At 37.0% G+C, this 23,691-nt stretch overlaps 1 protein-coding gene across 1 annotated transcript in view; it reads right to left on the bottom strand.

The window, feature by feature from the left end:
• The window catches only part of LOC107681406 (PDZ domain-containing protein 2-like), a 70,990-nt gene extending 49,273 nt beyond the window's left edge, over nucleotides 1-21,717 (bottom strand). Inside the window, exons 1-2 of the mRNA XM_016477708.1 lie at nucleotides 21,501-21,717; nucleotides 7,234-8,131 (exon numbers count right to left, since the gene is read on the bottom strand). Of these exons, the coding sequence (XP_016333194.1) occupies nucleotides 7,234-7,739 (506 nt within the window). The 5' untranslated portion in view covers nucleotides 7,740-8,131; nucleotides 21,501-21,717. The remainder of the gene's footprint in view (nucleotides 1-7,233; nucleotides 8,132-21,500) is intronic.
• Nucleotides 21,718-23,691: the final 1,974 nt, after the last annotated feature.

Raw genomic sequence — 23,691 nt, 5'->3', positions numbered from 1 at the left:
TGTGTGTGTGTGTGTGTGTGTGTGAGAGAGAGACCAACGGTGTCAGTGTTTGGAATCAGAATTCTGATTCTGATTCAACAGTGATATTAAATATATTCCCAATTATCAATGTGCCACATGAAGTTTTTTTTTCTTTCCCCACTGTTTAATGTTAGACGTGATAATCATTCTTGTTTGAAATGCGCGAAAATTAAACAAAGTCAAGATCTCCGCAGGTCGTGCCGCTGTCACACGTTCGCGGGCTTCACACGGAGCGTGTAAACTGCGCATGCTCCTTGACCTTGCGATTAAACCACGCCCGCGTGATGTCGTCAGACCTGAAACACCAAGTATTTAGTCTGTGCCCGAAATCAACATTGGCTCCCGAGTAAAGTTGTTCTGAGCTCGGACAAGTTTGTTTGCGCCGCGGTGCGAGCTGATGAACGGTCCGCGCTGCGCAGCTGAAACGTAGCGCGGTTTAGTTTCGCTTTCGTTTCGTTTGCTGTTTCTCAAACGCAACAGAAATGGCAGCGCTTATGAATCGGACAACGCGATGGTCGCGCCAGTGCGACCGCTCACAAAAATTAGTCGCACCGGCAGAAAAAAACGGTGGTTCGCAGTCTGGAGCCGTTAGGCCTACATACCCCTTGCAGAATATGCAAATATGCATATTCTGCAAGGGGCATGTAAATTTATGAGCACAACTGTATATAGCCTACTATTTTGAAATATTATAGCAATTTCTAATATTGGTTTCCTATTTTAATATACTTTAAAATATAATTTTCATCAGCGTAATACTTTTTTCTTTGATTCTTTGATGAATAAAAAGTTAAAAAGAACAGCATTTTTTTCAAAATATGAGCATAAGAAGCATGATGAGCACACGAAACTTCTTTATAAAACACTAAAAATCTTACTGATCCCAAACTATATAAATATAAATTTATACGGCAACCACAGCTGTCAGTTCTTATGCTATTTGACTCATCCAACTGTCTGACTAAATTCTTGTCCTTGGCATTTTAAACAGTTCTAACGCATATTTTATTCACACGCTCACAATCTTGGAAGTCCTCCGGTCATAATTAAGAAACAACTGAGAACAAAACATTTGATCTGATGATTACAAGCTATTTTCAATCTTGGAACATTCTTCTACTGTGTGTTTTAACTAGACCACAGTGCCTGATTTGAGAGGCTCATATCCATATGTGGGTTCGCTAAAAACGAAATCGCCAAAGCTTTCTTTTGCCTATATAGATACACGTGTATTTATACTAATATGTACGTTTTTAGAAATATATAATTAACATGTTATAAAATTATATACAAATTATAAATATATAAAAGTATAATATAAATGTATTTATATGTAAGTGTATGTGTGTGTGTGTGTGTGTGTGTGAGAGAGAGACCAACGGTGTCAATGTTTGGAATCAGAATTCTGATTCTGATTCAACAGTGATATTAAAATTTGATCTGATGATTACAAGCTATTTTCAATCTTGGAACATTCTTCTACTGTGTGTTTTAACTAGACCACAGTGCCTGATTTGAGAGGCTCATATCCATATGTGGGTTCGCTAAAAACGAAATCGCCAAAGCTTTCTTTTGCCTATGAGAAAAGTGCAAACTCAGACATAGTTAATGCCAGGGAAAAGATGGCAGTCTTTTTTCTCATTCATCCAAGCAGCAACTTAACCAACCACAAAGAGCTGGCCTGCCAATTCAGGACTCTGAGAATCAATTCAAAGCAAACACAGACTAAAAAGCTTTGATCTTTATACTGACAGCAAGGCAGACTTATAAACTCAAATGTGTAATGTTTCATTGTGGTTTTGATAGGACAGATGGAGAGTCTAATACAGTTAATCACTTTGACACAATATATGTCTGTAAAAACAGTTGTGGAGGGAAAATGTTCATTCTGTGCAATCCTTTATTTTTTCACACCCCAGTTCTATAGACTCCCAGATTCTTGTGGCGTCTGGATCGCTAAATCTCTGGAAAAAATCTGTTAAATTAATTTATACAGCTAATATTAAAACAGATCAGCTGATTTTAGCTTTCAAGATGAACAGCTATCTCTGTTGCACTGAATCCAAGGGAAGTGTATCGTTCTTAACCGTGTTTTCTCCCATACGCTCTCATTGACCACGTGGAGAACACTTTGCATGGGCCGGCTGGAGCAGTGCCACTGAGCTATTTTCCATGCTCCCCACAGACAGATGCTGGGCCAGGCTGTTAAAGGGGAAAAAAAAAATACAGCGGGACCAAAATTACAAGAAGACACATTCAACCGACAAGGCTTTTTGTGGTGAGCTGCATTCGGGCCCAGAAATTTTGCACTGAAATCATTAACATGAAAAGCACTTGATGAAAAATAAAGTTTCCATTATGTGTCTCTTTTTTGTGTTTGAAAGCTTCGGTCCATTGCTTTTTGAACCGTGTCCAACCCTTTTCTCTCCACTCCACTACACACCAGACCTTCCACTGAAACCGTTCTCAGTGTTTGCACTCTTACAGATACTCTTACAGATTCAGGAAACAAGAGTAATGCAGTAATGAGCAAACATAACCCTGAGGTACACTCATAAAACTCCCTTAAACTGATCTTTAACCAAAGGTTTGTGTGAGGACAGGAAGTAAACAACTAATGCAAGGCTAGACCTCTAGAAAAATGGTCTGTGGTGTCTTCAGTAAAGATCTGATAGCACTCTGAAGCAGATTTGACTAGCATGAATTTCTAGGCTGGCTGATGTTTGATGCTGAAGCCTATAGTGGCCTGGGTACAAATCAGAATCATTCAACATCATCATTCAATAAGGTTTTCATTCCGTAAGGTTTGTTGTTGTTGTTGTTGTTGTTGTTGTTGTTGTTGTTGTTGTTGTTGAAATAAGTGAATACTTTTTTCGACAAGGATGCATTACATTGATCAGAAAAACATTAACATTTATAATGTGACAAAAGATTTCTAATAAAAGCTGTTTTTTTAACTTTCCTGAAAAAAATGTATCACAGTTTCCACAAAAATATTAAGCCGTAAACCTGTTTTTAACATTGATAATAATAAGAAATGTTTCTTGAGAAGCAAATCAGCATTTCAAACTGAAGCTTGTAAATTCAGCTTTGTCATCTCAGGAAAAAATAGAAAACTGTTATTTTAAATTGTAATAATATTTCTGTTTTACTGTTATATAACTGTTTTATTGTATGTTTAATCAAATAAATGTGGCCTTGGTGAGCATTAAAGAAATAAAAAACATTAAATAAATTGTACCAACCCCAAACTTTTGAATGCTAGTACACGTCAGTCACTAGCCATGCTGGTGTTTTAGCAGGGAATATATTCCCATATTAGATATATTCTAAAATAATTGCTTGCGCAAATTATGTGCAGAGTAGTTTGTTTTGTTTATACATCTTTACATCAGTTGTCCTTCCTACAGCATACATTTAATAAATATGTTGTCTGAGCAAGTTAGTAGCATTTCTCTCACCATACAGGACATAAACATAAACTAAATAAACTAAATATTGTAGAAACTTAATTTGCTGTAAAGTTCCTTTGCAACGATTTGTATCGTGAAAAGTGCTATACAAATAAACTTGAATTGAAAACTTGAATAAACGCGCAATGACAAAAAAAAACAAATCTGAAATTTCCTGCTAAATTCAACCCGAATGTTAAAAATATCAATCATGAATCACTGTAGCTTTACCGAGGTTGGGGTTACAATAATAATGATTTCTTATGTACTCTCTCAATAAAGACATTTAGTCTATTTTAACTGACAAAATCTACAGTTCACCCAAAAATGTTGTCATCATTTATTCACCCTCATGTCGTTCCAAACCTGTATGAATTTCCTTCTTTTGTGGAACATAAAAGAAGATATTTTGAAGAGTGTTGGTAACCAACAGATTTAGTGTCCACTGACTTCCACTGGACAAAAATATGTTATTTTACATTTCCCTGAAGAAGGAAAGGCTTATGGGTTTGGAAAACATGAGTAAGTAAATGATGACAGAATTTTATTTTTTGGGCAAACTATCCCTTAATGTCTAAAAATGAATTCTTCTGGAATATTACTTGAATTGAAGATCTTGCCTCACCACCCAGTATTGTCACAAATCTTACAAAGACACACTTATCTCAGAGATTTGCTCTCTGACACTAAGTTTTAAAAGCCTGTGTCTGCAAGGATAGAGTTCAGTTAAAAAAAAACATGACTTGAAATTATTAGCCCAAACGTAAGCTATTCTGTCCACATACAGGCAGACCAGCTTACATTATTATTTCCTGCCAGTTTTTCCTCAGTAATTAGCAGTAAAGTTATCCTAATCTCAAATCATCCCAGACAGATATATTAGCATAACAAAAAACTACAAATAAAGAACCACAAGCATTCATTTGTTTTGCAGGTCTTACACAGGGTAAGCAGCTTATACTAACAGGAAACAGACTGAGCTCCCATATCAGAATAACAAGAAGAAATATAGCCATTGTTTCCCGAGACGTCTTGACATCAACAGCTTTTCTTTAGCTTGAGAAAATGATATGTCTGTGTCTGTGAAGACAACTTCAGTTCTTGGTCAAAACAATGTGCCACGTCCCTGTCTGTATCCTGCCGTCCATTCGTACGGGAATCAGTTGTCCCAAAGCAGATTCTGTGTGAACACTGCAAAACTTCCTATCATTTATCTGTCACACAATACAACTCCTAATTATAGAGCTACAATCAAGTTACAGCGATGGATTCAACTCTTACAGACCACAACATTCACAGAACAAAAGGAAGCAGTCTTCATCTTGGGTATATATAGGACTGTGTAGGATATGTGACTTCTACTCTAGAAATCTGAAGAATATACTAATCGCACTTGATGCTTTATTAGACATGTAGTAGCCAAATGGATAAATATGTGTACTATATTAGTTTAACAAGTTAAAATATTTACGCCAGTTGTTTTGGTTTAAATTTTCTTCAAATCCCTAAAATTTGGTCACAGAGCTTTAAAGGGATAGTTCACCCAAAATTGAAAATTCTTTCATCATTTGCTTACCATACGTTGCTCCAAAGCTATATGGCTTTCTTTCTTTTGTGAATGCAAAAGAAGATATTTAGAGAAATAGTCTTAGTGTTTGTTTTTTTCAATGGAGTTAAGGGTCACCAAAACAGTTTGGTTACCAAACATTCATCAAATGATGCCTAAATCTTATTTTGGGTGAATTATCCCTTTGTGAATGGTCAATGGTGCCAGTGGCTGATTTTCAGGATAACCAAAGCTGTACAAGATTCAATCAGGGTTGTACAGAAAATATAATTTAGCTGTAATGTTATTATACTCTCATTCTGAATCAAAAAGGTTTGCAAACTGAATTAGAAGTCTGGAAATAACAACAAGCAGCTAAAATAGTTCTTTTTAGAGAGCCAGGGAGTATTTTAAAATGAAGAAAAATGGTCCAAAAACATTCCAACATGTTTTTTAAACTTACTGGCGACATGGGACACAGTAGAACTGGTAATGTCACACATTTTTCCAAGGTTCTGTTTGCCAAGAAAGGAAAAGGCAAAAAAAGGCATGGCACTGCAGCATGGTGAACTTCAGAGTGCAGGTCCATCCTTTGTTTTGGTTAGACGCAGACATTTGGAGGTCTCAGTGAAAGCGGAGCGTGTCAGCCGGTCCAGATGGAGGCCAAACACGGACAGACACGAGACTGTCCACACCACTGACATATGCAGCCGTCTGTCAGAGCTGTCAACATGAGGAAACAAACAAGGAAAGACCCGCTGGCTTTGATCCAAGTACCATGCTCTGGGGCAGAAAACAGTCAACCGCGGGACACATGCTGTACATGCACACGGGAACACTAACACACAGGATACTCTGTTCTTGCTGACCAGTTGTGAATCTCCCTGATACTTAAACAAGAAACTGCCACCTACTGTAGTCAGATGAGGAGCTGTTCAAAAAAGGGTTTTGTATACTATACATTCATCCCACTGATTGAACTTGTACAATGTAGATGTTTACTAATTTCACTCACTTTTCTAAACTTCCTAGAATAAAAAAAAATGTCTGACGTTACTTCCTCTGTTTGCAGAACAGTGACATCATTACTAAGTGTGCCTAATAATTTGGAAAATTTTGATGGCTAAAACTAGATTCCCAAACTTTTTTTTTTTTGTCAGCTGAACCCCTTTGACCCACATTTTCTTGAAGTATGACCTGAAGTCAGATTTTCTGAAACTTCATGTCAACTTTTTGAAAACTAAAACCTTGACATCCTCGACAGATGTGATCTCGATATGGCAATGTACAATGCTGTCACCATCACCATGTCTTTCACACAAGTTCAGTCACAAACAGGCTATCTCATCTGTGGTTAATTTCAGTTACCACCAACATTTATGCACTTTGTAGAAACATTTTCAGTAATACTTTTACAATGGAAGCTTAGCAGGCTAATTTCCCATCAGTGTTTACAAATTGAGAGAAAATCTACATATACAGAACTGTAGATATGCCACATATAATGTCAATAGATGTTAAGTTGTAAATAACCTGGAGTTCTCATTTAATATGTCCAAGCACACTCACATCACATGATGAATAAGGGATGCTTTCAGTGCACAGTGACTGCACACTTTTTCACATATAAAACAGAGATTCAATGACAGGAAAAATCACTCACCCTCATGTCGTTCCAAACAAGTCAGACCTTCATTCAACTACAACGTTCAAGACCCAGAAAGGTAGTAAAGACATTGTTAAAATAGTCCATGTGACATCAGTGGTTCAAACTTAATGTTATGAAGCTACGAGAAAACTTTTTGTGCACAAAGAAAACTTTCTGACATGGAAGAGAAGAATTGTTGAATAAAGTTATTATTTTTGTTTTCTTTGCACACAAAAAGTATTCTTGTAGCTTCATAAAATTACATTATAGTTGATTCAATGCTGTCACATGGACTATTTTAACAATGTCCTTACTACCTTTCTGGGCCTTGAATGTGTCAGTTGCGTTGCTGTCTGTGGAGGGTCAGAAAGTTCTCAGATTTCATCAAAAATATCTTAATTTGTGTTCTGAAGATGAACAAAGGTCTTACGGGTTTGGAACAACATGAGCATAAGTAACTAATGACAGAATTTTCATTTTTGGGTGAATTATCCCTTTAAAAGTCAGAATATGACATATAGCTCACGTCATTATATGGTGACTGTAAACAAATCCAGACATCTTACCTGGCTCCGTTGACATCGACCCCAACCATCAACTGTCCGTTCAGTGACAGAAGCTCATCCCGCAGTTTGATATCTCCACAACGGGCCGCTGGGCTGTTCTTTTTCACTTCAGTCACCCAAATGCACCCGACGTCCAAGACAGGGCCTTTATCGCCCTTCCTGCGCCTCCTCCTTACCCCTTTCTTCTTCCCCTCAGGGTCTCCAAAAATGGGAATATTTCCAAAGCTGAGCCCAAACTCCGGTCCATCTTCCTCAGACTTGTTCAGGTAGACTGCCCTCACCTCAGCATCGATTTCCTCTCTGAATTGGCTGCTACTGTACAGAGGACTCTCAACTTCAGCAAAGTTTAGCTGGATGTATTCCACAAGCTTGCGGATGGCAGCCTTGCAAACACTGCCTGTGCTCATCTGAGGCTCATTGCCCTCATCTCGGTCCTTTTCTCGTGCCCAGAGCCAGTTCTCCAACAGAGGTAGATGGCTCAGGGCATTTTCTTGGGTGATAGGCATCCTAGCTGTTGCTGCTGGGCCTGCCTGGGCTGCCCCTGCATGTTGAGTCAAGGCTCTCCAGTGGTGGCTGTAATCAGACGCATTAGAATGGCTTCACATTCCTCTCGAAATGACACAGTGACCTCACAGACTTCAGATCCAGAGCGCTGCCGTCCATCGATAATACACTTGGACCACAGAGCTCCATGATGTCATCCGCAGAAACAAAAGGAAAGCGCAGAGATTGAGGAAGTAGGGCACATTTATGCTTTGAGGGGTAACAAGAGAACGTGTGCCATTAGCGGGTCGTCTTGGTGTGTGCCAAATCTGATTTCCAACACCATTAAAGTGGAAAATAGTGGATCGCTGGGAGTCGAGATCTATCCTGACTCACAGGCGCCACAGACGTCCACCTAATCAGAAAGAAAATAAATAGAAATGACATTACAAAGCAAGTCAGCAGGCATGAACTCATGTTAAAGCACTGCAGTCATGGCTCATTTGCTACTCAACCACAGTACTGACAGGAACAGAAATTGGCGTTAAGTATGACAACAAAGAAATCTTCCTATATATACCAGCCGTTTTATTTGACTGACAGAATTCATGAACTGGAAAAGGTTCCAATAATAGTCTTATGGGCCTTTTACAGATGTGTCATTTGGCTGTTTATACAGACATTCAGTTGGGGCAGAATCAATGCGGTTGAGATTATTCAATGCACGGTGAGCAGATAGAAAGGAAAAGCAAACATCCTTTCAGTTCTTATTCACCTTAACCTCGTGGAATGTAACCTGACAATAAACGTTGAAGCTGCCAGCCAGATGTTGTGATGGTGTAGCTCGAACTCTTGGACTTGCAGACCATATTTCTGGCATATTTAAGTACATGCTGTAGACAAAGACCACAAGCAAATTGCTACTCTGGGGTTTTGCTCAAAATAACACGATTTTGTCTTCTGTGAGCATCACACAATCTACTAGGGCTCCCATTTGTGATCAAAATCTTTCAGCGAGATAATGGAGCATTTATGTGTAACAATATATCAACTTTACATTAATGTCCATTATGAGGGAAAAAATCTGTGAGAAGATCACTTAGCGCAGCTATATAAACAATATAACCAACTGTCAGCTGAAGTCATATGGATCAGACTAGAAGAGTAAAATGACAGCCAATACCAGAAGACAGAAGCCACCGACCCTTTTCAAGAGTTTAACCTCAATAAGTCACATGTAATTTATAAATGGCAATTCTAAAACATTTCTATCATCAACCAGACATGCAATATGCAATCATGTCAGTGAAAATGTGAGTAATGAAAGCAAAATTGCAATATTGCATATGAAAACATGCTTACAGTGAAGCTTTGTCTTTCCACAGGAATGTGACACACTTATTTGTCTGTTAAGAGATGTCCTTACATACACTACAACAGTTTCCTACAATTTACTAGATTACTTTAAAATGAAAAAATATCACACATTTATCAACATCTTCCTCCTACCTTTTAACATTTTATGAGATTTATTCCTTACTCCATTTAAGCACATAGATGCTATGCCCCTCACCGTGGTGTGCTGTCACAGTGACATAGAAGGTCTGCAGACCCCAGACTCACCCTCTGAAAAGACCCACATGTAATAGGATTAGTCTCACCCCTCCCTTGTGCCACTTACAAACACAATGACCTCCCATTTTCTCTTTGGTTGAGTCGCTGAATGGCCAGTTCAAGTGTTTATATTTCTGCCATCATGTCATTCACGATTATTGATGTTTTTGTTCCTCACATAAGAACAACTTCTTTAACAAAGCAAATGCAGATATATAAAACACTGGCACACATTAAATAAGATGTTTGCTCCAGTCTTCAGTGTCACATTATTCATCAGAAATCATTCTAATATGCTGATTTTGGTGCTAATTTGCATCCTTGATGAAATTTAATTTTGGGGAGAAATGTTTCTTTAAAATTAATGTTAATCATCAGGAGCTACTTCCCCCAGTCCAGTGACAGAAAAGTGTCTGCAAACATTCTTAAGCCATTGACACTGAGAAGAGCTTCTGCCAACGACAACATCCCCATGAACAGCCTCATGATAAAGAAAGAAAGCTGTTGTGTTCTCCATTGAACTGACCCATATTAAAGACCCATAAAGAGGGATTAAAGCTATGGAGGACACTTTTTCTTTGATATTCATTACATAGGCATTATGTACTTGGCTTTATCCACTGCAGAGACACAATAATAAAAGCACTGCATTTGATAGTGTGACAAGGAAACCATGTGTCACTAGTAAAAACGAAAAATGCAATCAATACTGGATTATCGCTGTAAAACCATAATTTCCACATGGTTAGAATAAAACACCCTTTCATATTAAAACAAACAAGATTTAGCATCATCAAAATCAGGCCTGTCAGGCATAGGTTTTAAAAAGAACAATAAAAAAAGATTAAAGATGTCTGATATGGCTAATAATGACCATTAAAGTATGCGCTTGGGATTAATTAAAACAGTAATTTTGTTTTGATTATACTAGAACAAAACACTTCTCCAGCATAGCCAAACAATGACATAATGGAAGCTAAACTGCCTGAGTTCAGAGCTCTGTAAATACATTCATAATAAAAAGAAAGAAATGAGAATATTTCAAAGAGAAACATTCCAACTCCAGAGTCCAACAGAATTTGTCACTCTGTGAGGGTGGTCTTTCAACTCCTCTTTGTTTTATCCATTAGGATCACATTACTGAGCTCTCTCGTCATTTAATAGAAGTGTTTATCATGGACGTGGATGTGTTCATCCTGAAACTTTCCTTTACTTAATTCGCATACGCACACTAGACATACAAATCAAACAAGCTCACGTCATGAAGTGATTCCTGAAAAAAAGAGGAATATCTCAAGAAATGAACGCTGCGGTCGGAGAACACTGACTGACAAATAATAAAGTTGGATGCCAATTGTGGAAACGTGAATTAACTTGAGTTTTCTAAAGAAGCGCCGTACTGCCACTAATCACAGAGGTCTTGCTGAGAGCAGCCGTAAACGGGTTCACTCCAGCATGAGGTTCTGCCCTCAAGCCCACGACAGTGCTTTATAATCTACAGCCATCGATTATGTGGTGGACTTCATCTCTTCTTTGATCTGACAAATGGGATTCTTTATAACTTAAGTGATGGGTATCACTATTGACAAAAATATTTGAGTTGCCAAAATAAATAGATCTTGCTCAACAACATCTATTCATGGGACTGAGCTATTTGAAATGCTAAAAAGTATGTTTTTTTTAGTTAATGAGGCACTAGAAGTACAGGATACAGTGTGGTTGTGTGATTGTACCCTAGTTCACGCACGCTACTGTCAGATCGCCAACAAAGACTGGTTAATAGAGCAACAAATTATAGCTTTAAAGTGTCTACAAGAAACTGGGTCAGTAACTAGTGACCGATAAATAGATAAATCCTTATTTGAGAAGATGTAGCACATTGAAAGGGAAGCAGGTTGAGTCTAGAAGAAATCTGCCCAGTGCTGTTTGTTAATAATGCACAACATGGATGGACAACATTAAGGTCAATCTAATCTACTCAGGTTATGGAGCTCTAATCCTGGACAGTGGGTGGAGGGGTTACCCACAACTGACCAAAATGTAGGGGGAGGGCTGCAGGTGAAGAGGAGGAGTATCCAGTGGTAAAAAAAAAAATGGTGTAGGATTTACTTTTACAATTGTCACTCAGAAATTGCTGGTAAATTACATAAATAATTACAAAGAAATGGCAAGCAACACACTAAATTAAAGGGGTCATATGACGTTGCTAAAAAGAACATTATTTTGTGTATTTGGTGTAATGAAACGTGTTTATGCAGTTTAATGTTTCAATTTTAAAAAAACATTATTTGTTAAAGGGGTCATATGATGTTGCTAAAAAGAACATTATTTTGTGTATTTGGTGTAATGAAACGTGTTTATGCAGTTTAATGTTTCAATTTTAAAAAAACATTATTTTCCACATACCATACATTATTGTTTCTCCTCTATCCCCCGACTTTCTGAAACGCGTCGATTTTTACAAAGCTCATTGGTCTGAAAATTGAGGTGTGCTCTTATTGGCCAGCTATCCAGTGCATTGTAATTGGCCGAATACCTCAAGCGTGTGACGGAAATGTTACGCCCCTTACCATACTGTGATGCCGTGCCCCAGCCGGAGCGACGAGACAAAAATATTAAAAGCCATTATAAACTAGGACTGTCAAAAAATTATTCGAATTTCAAATATTCGTCGAATTTAAAATAAAAATCCACATTCGAATGCAAAAACGTTGCATTCGAATTTTAGGTGTGCGTTAAGGAGGCAGCCTTATCAGTGGCACACGAGATGCGATGACGATGTAAGTGTCATTGCATTATAATGTTTTTGTTAGCCTATCCAGTTGAAGCCACTAGATGCGGTGCTGCTGCGTTGTTAATTTAAAATATAGCGGAAAAAGAGAACATCAATGCGGAGAAGATCTTGTTTATATCAAAACTGAAACCAAGCTGTTCATACAGAACACATATTTCGCACATTTTCTAGAAGGACATTGTAACAACAGCCTCGCTCCGTTCCCATGGCTCTCTGCCCCGCCCCTCTCGTCACAGACATCTAGCAGCGTTGCACTTGCATCTCGCACAAAAGAGCCACGTGTTTAGAAAGCCATGTACAATTAATGCAAGTTTAACTTTGAAAAAACATGTCTCGAGACTTTATGGTGGTTTTTCCCCATCCTGGCGGGGTTTTTTGCCCCATCCCACTGCATCTCATGTTTTCAAATGAAAAATGTAATATGTGCGATTGGCTTTCGGCCCTTTGTATTAAACTATGAATACATTATACATGATGCTGTTTTGTTTATAGTTGTTTAAAAGCAACTTAATTAATTATAATTGGTTGATAAACATTTTAAACTATGCACTTTTTTCACAGGTAGTCATGTTATCTTATGTGTTGTAAATACAACTTAACTACTGATTTCTAGTCGTGTCCTCTCTTGGTGGGCCAAACACAGTAGTTTCGCTTTCACAACGAAACACAGCGTCACACACGGCAGGCTAGAATGAGGGGCGGCCGGCGACCTAGAGAGAGCGGAGGCCGGCTTGAGTGAGTGGCGGCGGGCGGGCTTGCGGCAACCGCATGTGGTGACCCCGGGCTGGACTCCGCTTCGTCCATCTACAGCGTGAAGTTGATGTATTTCCTCAGCGACCAGCACAGATCAGCTCCAGGCATGACGAAGCGGATATCGTCCTCTTTTGGAAGGCCAAACAAAGTAGTTTCGCTTTCACAACGAAACACACAGCGCCTTCACGACATAGCGGCGGGGGCAACAACAATACTACAGCGAGAATAAAAGTTACGCCTTCTTTCTTTGCGTGAACATTTGGGCGGCGTTATGCAAATCTTCCCACATTGTGACGTAGACATGTGGGGGCGTGTTAGAACGAGCCGTTTTAGGTAGGCGTGGTTGACTCTTAACTTTTATAAAGAATATCTCTTTGGATTTGACACTTTAGTCTTTGCAACTTTACAGATCTTCTTTATGCACGGAGAGCTTGTAACACTTCAAAGAAAAAGCAAAAATTTAAATTGCATCATATGACCCCTTTAAGCATATCATTTTGATGTTTCTTCTAAAACATATCCAATAATTTTTGTTTTATTTACAACTTCGAAAAATATTTTTTATTACATATATTAAATAGAAATAGAATTAGAATATTTATTTATATTAAAAATGTTATACATAATATTAAAATATTTTCATATAATGGCATTATTGATTAAGTCTTGCATATTACTTTTCCATGATCTTACTGACACTTTAGGCCACAGCTGACAGAATGCATCTTTATACAAAAGCTGAATGTGGCTTTAATGGCTTCATGCTACTCAATCACAATTACAAACATTTCATTATTTGTTTTCTTCAGCAGTTAACTGCTTCAGAACAAATTTTAATGCAGTTTTCTAATTCCTCCAGGCATCTGATTATTAAAAGTCATGGTCTAAATAGAGGTCTACAACGTACAGTGAGTGACAGACAAAGAAAAACATCAGAATTAAAGATAATATTACAATCATTATTACTAAATGGCTAGGCTTTCAGTCTATTCCATTGCATTTTCAAATTAAATGTGACAGCTGCAGCAAATATCATCTGATTTATTTATTCTCATTAAATCGGTAATAGAAAGCATTTGTGGTACTCCAGACAAATTATTGCCTATCAAATTAGACCAGAAAACCAAACACAACTGATTAAGCCATTTAATAAACACCATGGCCCAAAATAGTAGCCACAGGGCCCCAAAATAGTAAAAATCGGCACAAAACACACTCCAGGAGTTCAGATGAGGATGATTTAACCAACAGACAGCTGTCAGCTGACAAGAGTATGACACTCCTCAGCAACAACGGATGAGAGAATGACATTAAAGCCCATCCCTGTTTACAGACACAACATGTGTTTTATCAGTCTCATTAAATTAGGTACCATTACAATTATGTACTTGGGTTTGTCACACCGTAAACACTTCAGTAAACTCGCCACATTTGTGTGACCTTTCTCTAAGGTCTTTAGTAAAGTCAGCCTGGAATTCAGTAAACTTAAAAGTACATTTGATTTATGTTTAGCAGAAAAAAATCCAAAACAACAGCAGGGCAAACAGAATATTTGAACAGGGCTAATGTCACTGTCTGATGAGTGTTGGAAGTATTTGTTTACCAACCTTTATTTCCCTTTCCTATCCAACACCTCCCTCCTTCCTCCAGGCCATATGGCCACAGATTACTGAACCCCCATTTTAACTCATCCTAAAGCCTTGTGGCTACAATCATACTGTTTGTATACTGTTTGACTGAAAAAATAAATGGATGCTAATATCCATTTTAAAAACTATCGGTTGATTAATCAGTATCGGCCAGTGTGGTCCAACCTAGCTATCGGTATCAGTCAACCTCTAGATGCTATTTGTGACCCTGGACCACAAAACCTGAATAAATAATCTTTCCATTGAAGTACGGTTTGTTAGGATAGGATAATATTTGGCTGAGATACAACTATTTGAAAATCTGGAATCCGAGGGTGCAAAAAAAAAAAAAAAACAATTTGAGAAAATCATCTTTAAAGTTGTCCAAATTAAGTCCTTAGCAATGCATATTACGAATCAAAAATTAAGTTTTGATATATTTACGGTAGGAAATTTACAAAATATCTTCATGGAACATGATCTTTACTTAATATCCTAATGATTTTTGGCATAAAAGAAAAATCGATAATTTTGACCCATACTATGTATTGTTGGCTATTGCTACAAATATACCCGTGCGACTTTTTGTGGTCCAGGGTCACATTTAATTTCACATACTAACATTAAAAAAAAATAATAATATGATTTTTAACATAAGTATTATGGTTTCCATTCAAATATTCAGCTGCACAACTGATTTCAACATTGATAATAATAATAATAATAATATTTCTTATTATAGCACCAAATCAGCATATTAGAATGGTTTCTGAAGGATCATGTGACACTGAAGTAAAGGCTGCTGAAAATTCAGCTTTGCCAACACAGGAATAAATTACATTTGAAAATATATTAAAATAGAAAACAGATTTTTTAAATATTTTACAGCATTTAACAAAAAAACAAAAACTAACGTTTAGATAAAAATTCAGTAAAAGACCTATTCATTCTCTGTATGGTATAATGATTGCTTTAAATATCAAGTTGTTGTTTTTGGATTAAAGTCCTCTTTCATAATCAAATTAAACAGGACTAACAATTAAAACAAGTAAGGGGTCATAAGAATAAACACTAACCCACTCTAACTGGTAGCCCACTATTTGCCTTTTTAATGACTAATAAAACACTAATAGAATACAGCTGCATCAGAATAATGTTATGCATCAGGCACCATGTGCTGTGCTACTGTCTGTGTTCATTGATTTTACTCATATTTTAACATAAGGTAGCAGTATCTGGAGTCATCCAGTCTGGAACCTTCCACACACCTGCCAGCTCATTCATTCCTGTCAGCGAACACATGGAGAACGCCTGTCTGACTCTCAGCTACAAAACAGTGTAAGAAATGTTCTTCACATCTCACGAGTCAACAAGCACTTTGTGGTTTACAGCCCAAAACAGCAATTCAGTCTCACTAACACAAACATCTTTGGATTTTTCCAGAAAGACTTGACAGGTGTTTTCAAAACTTGCCTTTGTCAGTCGTTCAGAGGAAAGAGTTTGACTTCAAGATCATAATATCCTACTGAAATGCTTTGATAACTGCTTTTTTACCTAAACATACAGAAACATTTATCTGCTTGCCAACATACTATTTTTAGTTGCTTAAAAAAAGCCAAAACTGCATAACAGAGCCATATTTGTAGTCTAGCTGAGCATATGGTTGTCAGTTTTTAGTGAGGTCACCTCTAGGGAAGGATTCTCCAAACAAACGCCCAACAAAGTTAAACAGATTTTGGCATTTAAAGGCTTGACTTTAAGCATTAATACAAACAAACTTGCCACTTAAAGTATTCAAATGTTGTGAAACACTTACGGTGCAAAAGAAGTGAAAGAACTAAAACAGGAGGGGGCACTTCCCAGCCGAATGTGAGAGAAGGCCGTGGGGGGTGGACACAGATGTCAGAGGTGAGCCACTGTAGGAGTGAGACCCCCTCATTCAGATTAATTCATGCACTCTCCGTTCTCATTGAGGACAATGAAATGCACTTACAGGGGGCTCTAATATGTAAATGAAACCCTAGACAGGGTACAATTCATCAAGTACCCATACTTGCCATAAAGACCAATATAGTGATGGCCATCCACAAATGAATGGGTGTTTTCAATGTGATTTACAATGATGCCAATACGAACTGAAATAGGGCAGTAATGAATGGAAGGATTTTCAATGGAAACTCTAAATCGGATTATTTTTGGGCCCTTTATTGGTAATACATCTGGTTTTAAGAGTTTTTTTTAAATGTTGTTTTTAGTCTTTGATCAGTTCTAAAAAATAAAAAAAAAACATATATGACTGGATAGTGGTAGTGTTAGGTTTATGTTTTTCACTTAGGATAAAACATTCAAACACCCAAAAAAAGAAAAGGCAATTCACTTACTTTTAGGGCTGCACGATTATGACAAAAATCATAATTGTCGATTATTCCCTTGAAATAGTAATTGCGATTATTAATTGCGATTATTACAATTTACATTGAATGATGTTGCCGTATTGCATGCTGCATGCCGTATTTTTATATGAAAATAAACAAGCTGAATTTACATTGAATGATGTTGCCGTATTGCATGCTGCATGCCGTATTTTTATATGAAAATAAACAAGCTGAAAACACTCTAACTGAAAAACTTTGTGCTTTTCTATAGTATTAAGCCTCAAATGTCAACTAAACATCGGAATGGTTTCTTCTTTAAATGATAAAAAAGTTAAAATATGAATGGTATTATAATGTCAGTTATACTAAAATTAAAATTAAAATAATGGGAAAAACCCTTAAGATAACATGAAGAAAGAAAAAAAACGCATCTTAAGCACACAGAATAACATAAGTGGACTTTGAATGATTAATTGCCGCTTTGAACGATTACGTAATTGTGGCATCCATAATTGTAATCGCGATTAGAAATTCGATTAATTGTGCAGCCCTACTTACTTGCCATAAGGTAACACTGGAAACCAGGGGCGTTTCTAGCCTTTCATACTGGGGTACAAACAGCCCAATTAAACAATGTGTCCCCATATTTTGAAATTCTAATGTAATACTAAACGATACAAGTAGATGCGAATTAAGTTGTTAACAATGGGTTGTGTAGGTAAACCACTACAAATGATTCAGTGCATTAATGAACTGTCCAAATGAATCAAACTGAATCACAATCACTTTCAGACCTTTCTGCACACTTGTTTGAATCGGTAGTGATCTGGCATCGCTGAAGTTCTGAATCTGATCCTAAAAAAAACTCATGGAAAACACACAACATGATTGTTGAAATGCCAAGAATTTACAGTGTAAATAAGTTAACCACAATACATCACAGCATTTGAATGCTATACATTTATACTACCAAACGAGCTGTTAGGTCTGTAAAAACTCTGTAATGGTCTTTTCACAAGTCAAGAGCTGAATGAAGTCTAGACCAGACAAAGTAGGAGTCATCTCCATTCTTTTCAGAGGGGTTAAGGAAGCCACATAAAAAAAAAAAAGACAAAGGTATTAGTGGGTGCACAAGATGTGACATAATAAGTCAAGATAAACCTTTCAGATCTGGCAAGGTTTACATTAACCCATCTGACACTGTCTGGCAAAAATGGCTAACTATTTTATGTGTTCTGGGATTTTGACTGCTTATTATAATTTTAAACTTGACAATAAACCTTGAATAACAAATGAGACTAAGGCTATTAGTGCATAGGAACTAAGATGGACGTGTATAACACAAATACACACATACACACAAAACTAAATTGTGGACTTTTACTCACAAGTACTCTGCCTGATATCTGTACATGGGTCAAAGACGAAAAAGGGTTTAAGCAAAAAAACACATACACACAAAACTAAATTGTGGACTTTTACTCACAAGTACTCTGCCTGATATCTGTACATGGGTCAAAGACGAAAAAGGGTTTAAGCATAAAAACAATAAGTGTAATACTGCTTTAAATTGTTGTTGTTTTCCCAAAAAAATATTTAAAACATTTCTGTTTAATTTAATTGCAATTTTGTTTTCGTTTTTCTGAGCAAAAAATAAATATCATACATTTTTCCCTGATTTACAGAAGAGACCCACTAAAATGTCATTCAGTGTAACAATCTTGTCAGGCATATTTACAACAAAAATCAATTTATGACATATTAAAAGACTAATTACTTTCACCCCAAATACTGATTAGTTGGATCAAATTTGCCACTATCCTAGGTTTTGCCCATTTGTCAGTTAGAATTTTTTACTCATTTAAAACACAATCAAATTTAATATGCTCCCTTATTCTTTTATATATTTTAATATGTACACATCAGAATAAGCGTTGTTTGAATTTGTACATATTGTGTTGCATTGAATGACAATGTAACATTATTTCAACCAAATTTTATTCTCCAAAAACTTATTTGAAACCTTAAAAGTAGACACTTTACTTACATTTAATGTGCTTTCAATGGACATATAATCACTTTTGTAAATTTCTTTTGATGCGGACATCTAAATGTCTTTGACCCACATATAGCCGCTCATTTGTTCAGTCTGCAACTACATTCACAATTACATTAGACTCAAGCAAGGTCATGCACTTGAGATGACCCAAAGAAAACAACTAGCTTCCTAAGTTCCAACTGCAGTTGTGCTGAGTGAGGTTTGCTAAAAGTGGCACTACCATGCTTGGTTGATGGGAACTAATCAATTAAACATAAATAAATTAAACAGGACATAAAATGAGAAACAGTTCTCCTGTAAGACTGACAGGGAGAGAGAGAAAAAGAGAACAACATGCACTTGCACAAGGGTGAAATAAAAGTATGGTTTAGTAGATGTTCAAACTATAAATTCATAAAAATACAGAAAAAAAAATGACTTTAGCGATGCCAACACTGCTTTAAGTGTTCAAACTCTGTGCGCATCCTTGGAAATGTCTTATGCACATCCATTTTTATAAGAGAAAAAAATATTTCAATTTCATACAAGCAGAGATCCATTCAAATGTGTCCATTCATCTCTGAACTTTGACCATCATTCGTTAAACAGATAACCACACAGGCAAAATTTATGTAAACCACCTAATGTCAACCATACAATGACAAATATTTGGAATGCTCTACATCACATCCAGAAGCTGCAATCTTTTCTCTCAGATGGGCCGTCCTTCCTTACTCTTTGTTTAACAGTGCAGCATGAGATGTACAGATGTAATCCTCCAGAAGAGAATTTGATCTAGAGGGGGCGGGTTGGTTCAGTCCTGTGGTCTCCCCACTGGATGTGCCATGCATTGCTGTTGGGTGGTGTGCCAGATGCTGTGCAGCTTAACCCAAAAACAACAACTGTACCACAACCCACTGACACTCCCCTGCTTCCAGTCTCCCCATTCCCTCTGAGACGCACCATTATGGTCTTTTTTTTAGACTATACACACTGCTGTTCACTTTTTCCAGGACCACCACTCTGCTTTAGTGCACTAGGCTGCTGCTGAGGGTTCATACGTGATAAGATATTTAATGTACGAAGCATTAAGAAGATTTTTCATGATCTATAGCTACCATGTAGTGACTATGGAGAAACCAAGCAGGTCAGCAGCATTCTAATGCATTGTGGACTTTACAGGGCACAAAATAATTACTGTCATATGAATTTGAAACTATGCAAATAAAAAAGGATCACATGATAGCCGATAACCTTTAAGATGGATGATGAATAAATGCTTCCAAATTTACAATGTCAGACTGGCACTAATAGTTAAGGCTTCTGGCTTGGATATTTTTCAATTTTCATATGAACATAACTGGGAATTTGAGAATATTACATGAAAATATGAGTCAATATGGATCTTATTCAGAAGTTTGACCATCATGGTCAGCTTACGTCTAGTTTCTTATCCTTATATGGTACCTCTGAAAGTGCATGTTGCATTTAATGTACACGATAAGAAACAGGTCATTGTGTACATTAGATCACTGGATATTTTTGCTTTTCCCAGAGGTATGAGAACAATCGTACAATGGTAATGTGAGGTCTAAACGCTGACTGCCATGACTGACAACAGTGTGTAATTCTCCCACCTCAGCAGAAACAGACACAAACAAAGGGAGGAGACTTATTCACACAAGTGAACGCTTCAGACGGAGCACATAACTGTCAGCCAAACAGTAGCCTAATGCACATATGGATGTACAGAGATGCATTAAAACACAGGTAATGTAATGCACATTCACACTTCAGGTGAATGGCATATCACTATGTCCATAAGTTGCTGCCAAAATTGTGCATCAATTTATTCGTTTTTTTTTCATAATTTTTAAATCGATTCGCTGTTTTAACTTAACAGTATGCCAAGGCTGCAGGTTTTGGATTCAAGGGCAATAAGACTAATCTCTTCAATGGTACTCTTCCATATGCTTTATTGCTAAATAACATGTACAATTAGTAGTAGTACTACTAGTAATAGTAGTCAATTGCATGATATGACTAGTCATGTGATATCAACAAGGCGGCACCCATGGGGGTGACCCACTCTATAGAGAATAATTTTATTTTTTCTAATATTATGAATATTACAGGAGTCATCTCATGTAAATGTACATCATTTTAACCATATTTCTCAAGTGTTTCGTTTTATTTATTTAATAAATAAATAAATACATAAATAAACACTGAGTGCACAACTGAGCTAAAATTAGTGCCCAAATTAACTGTAGCTAGCTGAAAACTATGAATGTTAACTATTTTTAAAAGTAGGCAGTTTCACAAATGTAGGGTAAATAGCCTAACTTAATAGAGGAAAAGGAGTGATTTTTTTCCCATTATAATGATAGATACAGTAACACTGTTGTTTAGTAGTAATAACCCATTATGTATAAATCAGCATACTGTAGATGTCCGCTAGACAACATTTGTCCATTAATGTCTTGGCACAGCCAGCCACAAAGCAAAAATGCGATAGGAATTTAGTCAAGGCAAACTCAGGGAACTCCGTGAAGCTATAAACTATATAAACTAAAACTTACCATCCGTACAACTGCATTAAACCGTGTTAGTAGACTGCATTTCCATGACCAGGAGAAATTTGAATCCAAATCAATGAAATCCTATTCACAAGTCGAGTCTTTCAGAAACGCATGTAGTGATCTGGGAAAGAATACCACATGCACACCGAACAGCTGAACTTTTTTCGTCTGAGCGTTATTGTGAAAAATCGCCTCCCGTTTGGTCAACTTTGACAACTCTTTCACAAAGGATGCAGCAGTAACAGTAAATGCTCCGTTTTAACACATGCACGCGATTGGCCGTGAGGAATGACGCAGGGAGTGGGCGGAGCAACACCGCCGCCGCTGCAGCTGTTTAATTAGCTGCTGCTGGATCTGTCTATAAACACAGAGCAGTTGTTAAATGCCTCGTGGTAAATTGATCTTTTTAGAGCCATATTTGGCAGTTTTAAGCTTTAAAACAGGGGTGGGGAACGTTGATCCTGGAGGGCCACTGTCCTGCAGAGTTTAGCTCCAGCCCTGAAAAAAAAAAATACCTACCTGTATCCTGAAGACCTTGTTTAGTTTGTTCAGGTGTGTTTAATTAGGTTTAGAGCTAAACCCTGCAGGGACACTGGCCCTCCAGGATCAACGTTCCCCACCCCTGCTTTAAAACTATTTCAAGTGGAATTACAATTTTATATTCAAACTGAGAGCCCATTGTGTAATGTTAAGAGGTAATGCCTTTTGAACAGTTGATAGGCCTATATTTTACTATATTCTGTTGTGATGTTAATCTATTATATTTGGGTTTTATCATAACAGCAGTAATTAGCTACGGAGATTTATTTTTCCAATTAATTGCTCCGGTTCATTCGATTCAAGTACTTATATAAGTAAATAAACTTAAATGTAAGTACATTTCTGTCACTATAATCTACAATTACTAAAAGTATTAATCATAACCTCTGGGAATCCCCAGCTGAGTTTTGTCTGGGCATGGCAAATCAGATCATAAAAACCAAGACTTAAGACTCTCAACTGCCTTTAGTCTCATTCAGTGTCCTCACAAACAGATTTACATGCCTTGAAGCTTAAATAAACAAAATACCTTGTTAAAAGCAGCAACTCTTTTGTGAGGAACTGTATGTTCCTCACAGAAAATGTATGAAGTGAATTGTTTTTCAGGGCTGGAAGGAACTTTCATGACTGTTTGTATCAAACAGGAACATGAAAAATGTCTCAGAACAAAAAACTGCTGTGATATGTTCGTTTGCTCTCAAACACAACTGCATGTGAACATCTCTGTTTATGATTTAAATGCTGATTAGAAACATTATGACTAACACAGGGGCTGTTGATTTGTTAGCTTTAATTTTACTTGATCACAGTTGTCTTATATCAGCATATAATATTTGTTACTATTTATTCGCCCTCATGATTCACTTTTATGTAATAGGCCTACAGCTGATTGGAGATGGAGAATCATAAAATCATTGTTTTGCAAACCTTGGATTTTTTATGTAATATTCAGAAGGCTGCTGTCTGCAGATGAAGTATTGTACTCTTCATCTGCAGGAATCCATAGAAACAATGAGGTACACAGGCATTCTTGGGCCCAGGTGGTTTTGATTTGGGAGGCGCTTATGTGCCTTTAGGTCATTTATTATTTCAAGGGAAGTCAAATTAACTATGAAGACAATGTTGCACTTCCAGACTGCTCAACACCCACAGATTGACCACTTGCCATGCCAAGTCGAGCAGAGACATTTTGGCATTTTTGGAAGACATAGTAATCAGAAAGGAAAATTATAGAAATGGAATAGACATTAATGCAAGAGAAAACTGACATCGCCCACAGCACCTTGAGAGAGTGCTCTCCCCTTAATTTAATGTCTAGAATTTGTTTTACTTCCAGATTTTATTGAAATAACAATTAATTTAACACAAAGAAAGCAATCACCCCCATGAGTTCATGCTGTAGATCTACTCCTGAAGTAGCAACTACAGTACTCTTAGTTATGTCTTCATGAACTTTCCACATTTCAGTTCTTCAAATTCCCTCCATCTCTGCCAAATTAGAAAGTGTTGGCTTGCAGCAGTGTTCAGGTCATACCAAAAATATTCAATTGGATTAATGTCTCAGCACAGACCGAACCATTCCTGAATTATAAGCTTATTTGAACCATTCCATCGTACTTTTGTGTGTGTGTGTGTGTGTGTGTGTGTGTGT

This window comes from Sinocyclocheilus anshuiensis, unplaced genomic scaffold, assembly GCF_001515605.1.
Source record: "Sinocyclocheilus anshuiensis isolate Anshui unplaced genomic scaffold, SAMN03320099.WGS_v1.1 scaffold697, whole genome shotgun sequence".
NCBI lineage: Eukaryota > Metazoa > Chordata > Actinopteri > Cypriniformes > Cyprinidae > Sinocyclocheilus > Sinocyclocheilus anshuiensis.
The sequence above is the reverse complement of the archived record's forward strand: the minus strand, read 5'-3'. Positions and strand labels throughout refer to the sequence as shown.